This window comes from Bison bison, unplaced genomic scaffold (assembly GCF_000754665.1).
Source record: "Bison bison bison isolate TAMUID 2011002044 unplaced genomic scaffold, Bison_UMD1.0 scf7180017864293, whole genome shotgun sequence".
Classification (NCBI taxonomy): Eukaryota; Metazoa; Chordata; class Mammalia; order Artiodactyla; family Bovidae; genus Bison; species Bison bison.
Window position 1 is genome coordinate 517,669 of NW_011494865.1, and position 13,457 is coordinate 531,125.

Consider the following 13,457-nt stretch of genomic DNA (forward strand, 5'->3'; position numbering starts at 1 on the left):
GGGATGGGGTGGGAGATGGGAGGGGGGCTCAGGAGGGAGGGGACATATGTATACCTGTGGCTGATCCATGTTGATGAATGGCAGAAATCAACATAATATTGTAAAGCAATTATCTAATTAAAAAAAAAAACCACCTTGGGAAACAGCTTTGCAAGAAAAATAGGTTGTAAGCATGCATAGTGATGAATGTTAACTGGACTCATTGTGGTGTTCATTTTGCAATATATACAAATATTAAATCATTGCATCATTTACCTGAAACTAACATAATGTTATTTCAGTTATGCTTCAATTTTAAAAAAAAAAGAATAGTAAACAAGGGGAGGGAAAAAATGAATACCAATTAACCAAGGTGAAAACCAACAGTAATTAACTAAAGGGCAATCTGACCATAAAGCTCGGGTCTTCACCTGGGCCTACCATCTTCAAAATTCCATAGGCGGAAGCCATGCCCCTCAGCTGGCGCTAGAGCCTCTGCAAGCACATCCTTTTCTACAGCTCCCAGTGTCTTCCCATAGTGGCTCTGTCCACTCGTCAATCAACACGACACATCCTCAGCCCCACAAATATCTTAGCTTTACAACAATTCACTTAGAAAATAAGGGGTTTTGTGTTCGGTTTTTTTTTTTTTTCCCAGTCCAAGGACTATAGACACACAAGACAATAGGGATCTCGAATGGCATTCACTCCTTCTGTCAAGAATTTCCTAACGTGGAAGAGACAAGATAAAGCAGGAGACATCCCGCCATTTGTGACAACAGACTAGAAATCGGCAAAAAATTCAGTGTTTTGATTTTGAGAACTGCCGTCCAGAGGAAAACCCAGGAGCTGTCAAGGCGTCCCTGGAGCCTGACAGCCTCGAGGGACAGGTTGGGGTGGAGTGGGGGGTGACGTGGCCCCCTCCACACTGAGGCTATTCCTCTGGCCACTGTGCTGGATGATGACCTACAGGCAGGCACGTGGGTGGTGGCCTGTTCCCGGATCCAGAGTTCTTGACTTTGACCCTAGGGCATCTTCCCTGGCTTTTATCCCCCACCCTCAGACCTCTGAAAGAGGTGCTTCTTTCTATAGTCTCATAGCCCCCAAAGCATTGATGCATCACTCAGGGCATTAACTGCACGTCTCCTCCAACTAGATTCTAAGTTACATGGAAGCAAATAACCTTTTTTTCTGCATGTGTGTGTGTGTGTGCGCGTGTGCATGCACGCACCTGCATTCTTTGTATTGGAGATAGTAGCTTTACAATTTTGTATTCATTTCTGCTGTGCAACAAAGTGAATCAGTGATATGTATCCCCTCCCTTTTGGACCCCCCCTCACTCCATCAACCCACCCCTCTAGGTCATCACAGAGCACTGAGCTGAGCTCTCTGTGCTATATAGCAAGGAAGCAAATAATTTGATCACAGATACATCTATAGAACATTTGGGCCCAGGTTTTACAGGCTCAGTGAAGAATGAACATATTCATAAACCAGTAAGAATAAATCAATTCCAAGGAGGCTATGAATGGGTTTCAGAGGGTCTGTGTGCCCCTGAAATTGACATGGTATCAGATGAAGGCTCCTGAATATTCCTCTGGGGAAGGGCCCATAGCTCTCATTAGCCTGTAAAGTGATCCTGACTCCTCCTCTCCCCAGATAACCCCAAAGGATCTTAAATCCCTTGGATGAGTAGGTAGGCCTAGCTTTGAGGTGCCAGTGATTTTCAGCTTGTATTCCAGCGTGAGCTTTTATTTTGCTTGGGAAAAAACAGACACAGTTGGGGACCAATGGAAAATGATTAACCTCTTTCAAGTCAGTGAGATTTTAAAACAGGAAAAAGATCCTTGTAACATACCAACTTCAGCAAAAATCACAAAGGGAAACAAACTACCATCCCAATTAACATTTTTTCTCTTTGAATAGGTAACAGGGTCACCTCCACGGAGAGAACCAGGCATCGTGCATTAATTAAGCAAACATTCTTTCTCTGCTGCACTGTATTTTCTGTTTTTTTTTTTTTACTCTGCTCCTGCATACCTATTTCTAATAAATGAATAATTACAAAAAAACCATACCCGTTTCCATCATATGCAAAGTCGTAAAATTTGAATGGAAAGGCAAAGCATTTGGAAGCAATCGGGTTGTGTTTGCTCCTTAGGAGGTGTGAGGGGAAAACAGAGGAAGAGATAAACAATGGAATAGTACCCAGAGCAGTTTCTGCCGTAAGCAAATGTTCAAAACACAGGGGAGTACAACAGACAGAAAAGGATAATTTCCTAGCTGAAACATCAGAGAGGGGTCTGGCTGTCTCTTTAGGATATACAAAAGTATTACCAAAGTAATATGCACACAAACAGGAATATACTTTAATAAGTAATGATGATTAACTGAACTGCAAAAAACTTCCCTTTTTGAGATCATTGGCAATTACTCTAAACGTCGTCTTCTATAGATGAACTTCTCAGCCAAAAACATTTCCACTAGTAAATATGATGCCAGCTGACCTACTTATGTTCATATTTATGTGTGTGTGTGTGTGTGAGTTGATATATACATAGGTTTTATGCTTTTCAAATATCACCTACCCTTCGGAATGATGTAAAGTCCTCTGGGGATTTAGGGTGATGATGCAGGGTTCATAAATTCCTCCCCCATGCCAGGCAAATTTATACTGAATTACTCACCCACTTACAGAAAGTGAGGATGTTGGTTTTCAGCCAAACCCAAGGGCCTAAAGTATCAGGATGTGGGGATTTTTAGAAATTCAAGAACTTGAGAGGTGCAGAGTCTCGGAGTTAGAAAGGACCCCGGAAGTGACCCAGTCCAAGCTTGCCAGTGTGAGTCTGACTCTCTGTTGTGTCCCTGACAGATGGCAGTCACTCTGGGCTCAGTCAGGTCCAACAGACACATTATTCTATGAAATATCACAGTCTTCTATTAGAGACCTAATTGCCAAAGCTTATTCTTCATAACAACCTTATAATTTCACCCTCTGGTCTCAGTTTTGTCCCCAGAACAACAACAACAACAAAATTAAGACTTAACTTTCTACCCTGTAAGAGCCCATGGGGTATTTGAACATATCTCTTATCATCTCTGAGATTTATCTTCTCCAGGCTGAATTTTCCTAAATATTTATTCTGAGACTCTCATCATACATTATTTAGATACTACATAATCCTGGAGGCTCTTCCTCTGGACATACTGAAGTTTTTCAACATTCATCTTCAAATATTACCCCCCCACAACTAAGTCAAGTCTCCAGATGCATTAATGTTGCTGGAGACAGCATCCGGTGGACCAACTAGCCACTGCTCCTACACCTCTGCTAACAGAAAAAAATTTTGCTCCAGTGGCAATTATCCACTCTTGGAGAAAAATTTTGATTATTAATTTCAATCAGTGATGTTCAAGAGATGGTATATGACTCAGTTTTGGCCAATGAAATGTAACAGGATGTCTGCTCTATTAAAAGGATAGAGGGAGGGCCAAGAATAAAGTCTTACGTCTCTCCCTTTTCTTCCTTTTATGAACGCTGGCAGGTGAAGATGTGACAGCTGAAACAGAGCAGCCATACTGTGACCAAGGTGAACCAACATCTGGGGAAGGCAAGACAGAGGAATGGAAAGGACCTGAGCCCTCAACGGGCTACTGGGATACTAAACCAGACCTAGGGCACCTTGTTCAACAATAAAACCAAATGTCCTAATGGTTTAAGCCCGTGCTGGTCAAATACTCTGCGACTTGGAGCGGAAGGGACTCCTAACAACAGAAAAGGTATAATAGAACTATCACCTCTCTTGATTTAAACATTATATTTCTAGAGATGTGGGCTTTATTTTTTTTATGAACCCTATCACTTCTTGGAACCTGCTGAGTATCTTGGTCAATGCAAAAAACAAATGAGTAAATAAACAAAAATCCTGTGATTGAGGATCACAATTTCAAATGCTTGCAGAGTCCATGCAGTTAACATAAATGTGTGAATCTGATTACATGTGAGGTAACAGGGAGTGAGGAGGGCTGTAGGGAACCTAAAAATGAATGCCTTGTCCAAAGACATTAAAACTTAAGCATTTAAGAATACTATGCTGGTGAAATAAAATACTGATGCATCCATGAGCCAGATCAGGAGGCAGTCCACTGGTTCATGATTCTTACAAAAATCAATTTCAAGTGAATTGGAAAGTCACATCTCCCTCTTCCTGCAAGAATGTATATCCTTAAACCCTTCAGTGCAGTCTGTAGTATGGGTTCATCATTTCAATCTGGAAAGACAGTTTTGAATTTTACTTCCATCATCCAACATCTTAAATCATTTCAATTAAAGCAACCAGATTATTAACATCAAAATCTATATTCCCTCTTGAATCTAAGCCTCTTCCCTAAACCAACTGGATTTACAATCATTAATTTAAAAGGATAATAAAATAAGAGGAAAAGAATAAGATCACAAGGATTCTTCAGTCAAATATCTTTGGGGCTGCCAGGTGGCCTCAGGCTGTCTCAGAGGCGCTTAATCCTTGGCAGAAAGAAAATGAGAAACTATACACGTCCACGGGCTTCCCTGGTGGCTCAGATGATAAAGAATACATCTGCAACGCAGAAGACCCAGGTTCAATCCCTGGGTCGGGACCATCCCCTGGAGAAAGGAATGGCTACCCACTGCAGTATTCTTGCCTGGAGAATTCCATGGACAGAGGAGCCTGGTGGGCTACAGTCCATGGGCTTGCAAAGAGTTGAACATGACTGAGTGACTAACACACACACATATATGTCTAGACCCAAAGCCCTAAGCCCAGTGCAAACATGTATTCCAATTGGTGGAGTTATTTACCATAAAGGTCACCTCTAACAGTCACTTTCACACTGGCCACATTTAATCTTCAGTTTGCCAAGATAAAGCTCATAGCAACCTAAAAAGTCAAAGAAAGCTTCTGGTTGTCCCAGTTCAGAAATTATGAATCATTTCATGTTGGACTCTCCCATCTAAGAGTTCTATGAGACTCATTTCCAGTTTCTCCCAGGGAATAGCCTCATATCACCACATTACCCTTCAGGTTGTTATAATATTATTATAATTTTATTATAATACCCCTTCTGGTTATTAAAAAGCACATGTACTATGGGCTTCCCTGGTGGTTCAATCAGTAAAGAATCCGCCTGCATTGGGTTCGATCCCTGGCTTGGGAAGATCCCCTGGAGGAGGGCCTAGCAATCCAGTCCAGTATTCTTGCCTGGAGAATCCCCAAGGACAGAGGAGCCTGGCAGGCCACAGTCCATGGGGTTGCGAAGAGTCAGACACGACTGAGCAACTAAGAACACACATGTACTTTGGAGAAAAATAAAAACCATGAGATATAGACACAATAACAGTAACATTCCTATAAGAAGTATATATTAAGAGCCAATCACTAAGCTACATACTTTATATCTATTATCTCATTTAAATCTCTAGGAAGCAGGTACTATTACTGTCCTCATCCTAAAAATGAAGACACTAAGGCTCAGAGACATGAAGCAACTTCCCCATGATCACCCAGAACCTGAATTTAAACACAGACAATCCAACTCAAGGTTCAACTTATTAGCCTTGCTGTAATGATATTTTTTAAAAAATGAAAACACCCATGAACAAACCACCCAAAGATAATCACAGCTCACATTTTGTTATGTTTCTTCACAGCCTTTTCTCGAAGGCAATAAAATTTTCAGAGCTGGAAAGAGGTTTTAAAAGATATTATCTCCCTAAACTTTCATTTTACAGAAGGAGAAACTGAGGGAGAGAAAGCTGAAGAGACTGTTTCAAAGTCACACTGCCATTTGGAAATGGAATGTAGGTGCTCAGACTGTTTGTCTAGGGTATTCTGGGGTCTTCTGACTCAAGTTCACTAACTTGGTAGTTAGCGAACTCAAGCTAACTAACTTGGTAGTGGCTTCCTGGAGGACCATGTTAGAAGAATTTAGGGCTTGTGGTCAAAAAGGACAAAATGCCACCGCGGATTAGGGGTGGCAGCTGTGAACGTTGCAACGTGGCTGCGTGCACATCTCCAGTTTTCCACCTCTCAAGGAGCAGTCTGGGAGAGAAGGAAAGCGACCCTCTTAACAAAGGCCAGCTTCTTTCTTTATCGTATCAGGGGTCACCAACCCCAGTGCCTTCAGGACCAGCTCTGTGACATGAGTGAGTGAGGTGAGCAAACTGGAGTCTGAAGGCAGGACAAGCTTCAGGCCCGTTTAAGGGGGTGCTCAGTCGCTTCAGTCGTGACCAACTCTTTGCAACCCCATGGACTGTAGCCCACCAGGCTCCTCTGTCCATGGGGATTCTCCAGGCAAGAATACTGGAGTGGGTTGCCATTTCCTTTTCCAATTTAAGGGGGAGAGGGGCACTATTCATCTCCAGCCACCTGTCACTATGGGAAGAAGCAAGGCTAGTGTTACCAGGCCTTCTGATTTTCCCAAAGAAGCAGGAAATTTGGGTTCAAAAAAATAATAATAAATGTGATACCACCTAACTTTAAAACGTTGGCAAGTAATTCAAATTTAAATAATTAAGGGGCAGTGTAGAACAAACCACAGTAGTTAGTAACCTTATAACCATTCCTTTTCATGATGGCCTTATTAGAAGCCACCAAGCCCCTGTTACAAATCCGAGATTTTCCACACTCTCTTTCTCTCTGTCATTATCTTTCCGTCTCCCCTTCACTCTACCTGTTAAGTCACTTCAGTCGTGTCCAACTCTGTGCGACCCCATAGACGGCAGCCCACCAGGCTCCCCTGTCCCTGGGATTCTCCAGGCAAGAACACTGGAGTGGGTTGCCATTTCCTTCTCCAATGCATGAATTGAAAAGTGAAAGTGAAGTCGCTCAGTCGTGTCCGACTCTTAGCAACCCCATGGACTGCAGCCTACCAGGCTCCTCCATCCATGGGATTTGCCAGGCAAGAGTACTTGAGTGGGGTGCCATTGCCTTCTCCTCACTCTACCTAGAGAAGCATTTTCCATGTGAGGCTACCAAAGAGAAGATGAATACTCCCCCAACACCGCCAGACCACATCTATCAAGGGTCCAGGTGATGAGCAGGGACCCCCAGGGCCCCACGGAAAGGTTACCGTGCCTCACAGGGTGGTGGTTCTCCATGACTTCTGTGAGGAGGAGTGATGACTACATCTGACGTGCCTCATGGAAAAGGCTAAAGATAGGCCTCCCCACTCACTCTCCCAGGAACCACCTGATGCCTCTACATCAGGATCTGAGTGGGCTCCGTCGACCTTCTGATGTGCATGTCTGCCCTTTCCAGAAGCTTTCTGAGTTTAATGGGCAGGCTCATCACTCCCACCCAAACTCGGAGCTGCCGGGTTACGAGTGCAGCAGCCTCCTACAGGTGAGCTGTTCCTCAGCAGAGCTACGGAGGCCTTTCATATGGAAGCCCCCAACGTCTGTTAATCCTCAGGATGGCTAGTGATTATCTGCCCACTAGAGAGAAGAGGAGACTTGGCACACACCCATGAAATCAGTCAGCATTTGGGAACAAACACTGGGTGGAAAACCCTGACCCACAGCACGGTAAGTTCTTCCAGAAACTGCAGCAAGCTGGCATCCAAACCAATGACTTGATTCACTCAGTCGCCATATATGTACCCAGAAACAAAGGCAGAAAGCAAAGATCAGTGCAAGGTGCCCAAAAGAACATGCATCTGGACCAGAAACCAACCTTACTAAAGATGGGAAAAAATAGAAGAAAAGTTTAAATCATTGTGGTATAAACAGAACATTCTGCACCATTTAAAATCATGTTTGAGAAGTCGATTTAATGATAAGGAAAAATTCCAAGACTACACAATCAAGTCTGAAAGAAATAAAAGCAGGTTGTGAAATATAACTGGGTCAAAATCAGAGAGAACACATTCAGCTGCCTCCCTCTTCTGCTCCTAAGACACAGAATTTATAGATCAAACTTTAGATATCTCAAAATTTATAAAATGCTGCTTGAAAATAAGGGAATCACAGAAATAGAAGGTGCTCCCTAAAAATAAATGAATCACAAGATGAGACTCTACAATTTCAGGAGGAATCAAAGTGCATGGGGGAGTAAGTCTGATATGAGCCATGGGAGCAGAGGTCCCAAGATCTACCAAGGGGACAAGGGGCAGGACTGGACCCAAACCATGCAGCTAACCGTGAATGGGGACAAAGTGCCTGCACCACCCACCACGAGTCACAGCCATAAGAGGGTCCCTGCATGTATAACGGGGCCAGAATGAGAGCGCCTACAGGAGACCAGGACCCAAGCCTGCACCACAGAGTGTACAGAGCGGGAAAAGAGCTCTGAGCTGAGCTGTTGACAAGAGCTCTGGTTGAAAAACACCAGCTTGTAGCTACAGGGCAGAAGAAGCCATAAAACTGCCTTGACAATAAGTTCACAAATAAAAATTCGAGAACATGTGAGGATATCCAACGATCAAACTCTACAAAACGGAAGAATTCATATGGGAAGAAGGAAAGATGCTAGAGCAATCAGAGGAGGACTTCGTAAGAAGTATTTTTTAAATCCTCAAAGGGACAGAAGAGATTTACATCCACAAAGTGAGAAGAGGTTTCAATAAAACAAAAGCAGGAAGGTATGAGAAGGTATTGTTTCAATAAAACAAAAGCAGAAAACCGTTATGTATCTTAGAAATAAAATGAATCAGTGTTGAAATTTAAGACTCCACAGATAGGCAAAAAAATAGACCAGACACAAATGAAAAGAGCTGGTTAACTAGAATAAAGAATTGAGGAAATGCCATAGAAACACAGCACACAGAGACAGAGAACTTAAAAAAATGTTTAAGATACACAGAGAAATTACTGAGAGACTAACTACAAGACAAAGAGAAGGTTGGCTGAGATTCTTCCAGGGTAAACAAAAACCCTGGATCTTCTAAGAAAGTCCACAGGAGGCAAAGTACAATAAACAAAACAATACACACACACACAATATAATCCCGAACTTATAACTAAATGGTGGTGGTGGTTTAGTCACTAAGTTGTGTCCGATTCTTGTGACCCCGTGGACTGTAGCCCGCCAGGCTCTTCTGTCCATGGGATTCTCCAGGCAAGAATACTGGAGTGGGTTGCCATTTCCTTCTCCAGGGGATCTTCCCGACCCAGGAATGGAACCCGGGTCTCCTGCACTGCAGGCAGATTCTTTACCAACTGAGCTATGAGGGAAGCCCTTATAACTAAATACATAGAGCTTAAAACTAAATAGATCCAAGAGTCCACAGTGGTTACCCCTGGCGATAAGATTTAAAGGGAGATTTTTATTTTCTTCTTTAAACTTTAATACACTTTCTAAGTGCTCTGTAATGAAAAGACATTATTTTTATAAACTGTCTGTGGAGGAGGAATATCATTATTTCAAATATACATATACACATAAACACTTTGAAAAAAAAAATCTGTCCTCAAGGAACTTACACTCCAGTAGAGGAGATAAAAAGTATATATAGAAATAATATATAAAGCAAAACCCACGCAGTAACTGACATGGATGGATGTAGCTAAATTGTAAGCCTTGCCTCTTCCCTCCCGTGGAGCAGTTAGGAATAAGGGAGGAAGGGGAGGAGGTGAGGACATTGAGCAGCGACATAAAAGTCCAGTGTCTATGCTTGATTTACTAGGGCTGTTACTAAAGCCAGAGTGGATTTCATGTGCATGGGAACAAAATGGCCAGACCAAGATAAGGTTAGAACTCCATCAACGTTCAGCATTATTTTCACCTCTAAATTAATTATATTTCAAGACCACCCAGTGATAGAAGCAAAAAATTAATATCTCCATCGTAAATTAAGTTAAACCACAAAAATCTGCCACTTCCCACATTTCAATTACTACAACGCTCTGTTCTTTCCTCCCCCCACCCCGCTACCAAGGGTAAAGAAGTTTGGGGAAAAGGTTAAGAACTGGGGAGAGAGGCATAAATTTAATTGATTTAATTGATAGTCAAATTAACTGCCATTCTTATTCACCGAGACTGGATCATGTTACCAATTTAGAAGTGCAGACAACACAGGTATGTGCTGGGCTTTACCAAATGATGTCATCTTAAGGGGGGATGGAGAGGTCTCAGTGGTTTGGGGAGACTCAGATTCTGTGGCCACAAGACCAAGGGCACACCCAACCGAACAAGGCGATGTCCATGACTGCTTCTTCAGAGCCAAACTGCAACTCCACAGAAACAGGCGGCAAAGACACAAGCCAACTCAACGTGTTACTAATGGAAGGAAGGGCTGTTCACATCCCAGACGATCTCTTTCCTTTAACACAATCAGGTTTCCTGAAATCCCACTCCTCAACCCCACTCCTCTTAACATCACTTGCACATCCCACATAGGGGACCCAACATATACCCTAATGTTATCCCACGGCTTCTTTGATTTCCTGCCATCAAGACCAACTCGGAAAGCCCCAACAGTAATGAAGACCATCCAACTCCTTTCATCATTTTTGAGCCAAGGCACCCTTTTATTCCTCTCCTCTCCACCCGCTCTTAAATCAGTTTCCATCTTTACGTCTCTGAAAACATCCTTTCTCATTTTCCTCTCGCCCTATCCTGAGGTCCTTTTTCTTCTTTAAGTGGGGTCACACTCATGTCCAATCCCCATAAGGCAGTTTAATTCCACAAGAGAAGATGCTTCCACCCATATCCTCCGGACTTCTCAAAACTCCCTTCCTAATACCCTCTTAGAGGTCCAGTAAGTCAGAGCCGGACATGGACGGGTCACTGCATATGAAGGGGATGCTAACTATAAGCCCATTTCTGTTCCTGCTTCTTTGCCTATAGTCAGATGGGTAAGTCAGGCAAGAGCCCGAGCCCCACACCTGGCAACACTTCTCCTATTCAGCTTTTACCGTATTTCTCCACTGATTGTGCTGGGCCCTAGTCGATACAGAAATTTCACTTTCAATATGGCTCCTGTTTAAGTGCATGTTGCTCCATCAAAACTTCAGAAGGGAGAAGGAATCAGTGGTGATATTTAAAGCCCAAATCACACTCCAAAACCCTGCTGGGAAATGCTGTTCTCCTCCTCCTTTGTGCGTTCGTCAGAAACCAGAGGACCAGAAAACCAGAGATCTAGTTCCATCATGTATCGTGTGGTCTTAGCTAAGTCTTTAATTGCCCTGAGCCTCAATCTCTTCACCTGAAAGTTACAGGATGCTCTAATAGACTCTAAGACCTTTGCCAGTTCTGAAATGGCCACATATCAGTGGCAAGACACAGCTGTTTCCTACTTTTTTCATCCCAGAAAGGAACCCCCCCCCAAAACTGAGAGGTGGCTGGGAAAATACTCAACCACACAGGAATTCTGCTAGGTTGCAACCATTTAAAAGGAATGTTTAATAAGATACTGCATCGGTTGTGTATTTCAACAGAATGTGCCGCAGCCCAGGAGACCTGAAAGAATTAATATGGTTCCCAAAGGAGCTTGTGGGAATTGCTGAGGCAGAAGTAGTATTTGATTTGATGAATGTAAAAGTGCTTTGAGAGCATCAGAGGCAAAGTGCTATGATAAACGTCTGCTGGCTCCATTAGGATGTCTCCTGCTATCTAATGAACACGCTCCAAAAAGGTCTCGGGGCTGGGGGTGCCCACACCACACAAGTACATTCACACTTCCCTTCCTGACATCCCCCCCCCATTTCTCTTCCAGGGCTTAGATAGAAGCACAGAGCACCCACAAACACCAACCGTCCCCTTCTTTCTCATTCTTCACCTTGCTTCTTTTCCACCTGCACTTTGGCACAGTTCTCAAACCAGGCCCTCAGAACATCTCACTCAAATCTCCAGACCCCTCTTCTCCACACCAACACCCCCAGGTGATCCACAGAAAGACCCCCCTCCCACTCTAAGCCAAGAGATCTGGACACCTTTCCTTCACTGGGACACCCTCCAACTACCCTTATCAAAATCCATCCTTGGGAGCCAACCCCTCCATCTGAGGGCCTCAGAGCCCCGGGCAGTCCCATCCAGGTAACAAGTAGGAACACCCAAAGCCACCATGCTCTAGGTCAGCAGTCCCTTCTCTCCACTCACAGCCACTCCCTTGGAGAAACACAGACCTGTGTGCCATTAGCCCAGGGCTCCTCAGACTTCCCCCCACTTCCTCTAATTGTAGAGAGTCTGTGGAAACATGACATTTTTCTGCCTTTTTCTGCTTTACCTAAAACTTTGCATTTTATTCCACAATATTCCCACGTTTGATCCTTTAAAAATAGTTTCCGTGGCTTTTAGTAGGGGAAAAGATAGACATTTGCCACAACACAATCAGGTAAAGCTGATACTGTAGGAATATAAACCTTATTGTATCAAGTTGCCCCCAGGCTCACCTCCGTGCACCACCTAGCCGTCTCTAAGCATTCCACCACCCCATTTACTTCTGCATTTACTGAATTCTTCCTGGCACACCCAAGCTGCCTCCGAGTATCTCCACTTTCAAAACCAAAGCAAAAAGCGTTTCCATTCGATTCCAGGTTGGAGAAGCAGGACCTGGCTCTCCCCAGGGTCGGTGGCCACAACCCCCTTTCAGATTAAGACGGACGCCAGGAGCTCCCGAAAATTTGCAGTGGCCGCCATACGCCTGGCACGCGCTGGGGTCCTGACGGCCCATCGCCTCCCGGCCTTACCTTGTCAGCCATGATCATAGATGCGCCCCCGTGGATGCCCAGGATGGGAATGAAAGTCTGTGAGGAGATAAAATCCAGCATCTGGGCCACGGCCTCCTGGTCGGTGTCATCCCCGAACACCAGGCCGTGGATGCGTGCCCCTGACATGAGGTCACACACGTGCGTGATGAGGCTCTTGGGATCCGTGCGGTTCATCAGCAGCGCCACCACGTTCACGTCCAGGGGCAGCCCGGCTGCCTGCTCGGGGCCCCACAGGTTTCGCAGTTCACGCTCCGTCACGTCGTGGCTGTGACCCAGCAGCACTGCGATGTTCAGCGCCGGGGGACCCTTCTCCGCCGCCGCGCTCTGCGCCGGACCGCGCCAGACCAGAAGGGTCGGCAGCACCAGCAAGGTCCAGTAGCCCAGTCTGCCCATAGTCGCCACTTACGGTCCCTGCAAGGTGGAGAGGAAGAGTCAGCGCCGCGGCGGTGCACGAGGGTTCTAGAGGAGGGGTTTGCCCACCCAGCCCCTTGCTCTGGGAGCCAGGTACGGAAACCACCCCAGGGAGAGCTCTTGGAGTCTCTGACTCCATTCCCCATCCCCTGGCCATCCACGTCCCTCGACCCATCTGCACCTCAGCCCACAACTCCAATCCGAGCTGATTCTCCGTAACTGTCCTCAAACCCACCTTCGCATTCAGCCTCCTCTCTCTCCTCGACTCAACCCACATCTCCCACCGCACTCCCCAAGTGGGACCACTTGGCGACTGCCCCTGACGTAGGCGCACGGAGCAAACCCTCCACCCACCCCTCTCCCACCCCCGCGAGTCTAA

At 44.9% G+C, this 13,457-nt stretch overlaps 1 protein-coding gene across 2 annotated transcripts in view; it reads right to left on the bottom strand.

The window, feature by feature from the left end:
• The window catches only part of GRIN2A (glutamate receptor, ionotropic, N-methyl D-aspartate 2A), a 442,009-nt gene extending 428,934 nt beyond the window's left edge, over positions 1 to 13,075 (bottom strand). The window contains exon 1 of one of the 2 annotated variants that reach the window (XM_010850655.1): positions 12,647 to 13,075. In XM_010850655.1, the coding sequence (XP_010848957.1) occupies positions 12,647 to 13,060 (414 nt within the window). In that variant the 5' untranslated portion in view covers positions 13,061 to 13,075. The remainder of the gene's footprint in view (positions 1 to 12,646) is intronic. The other variant, XM_010850656.1, reaches the window with a different exon arrangement.
• Positions 13,076 to 13,457: the final 382 nt, after the last annotated feature.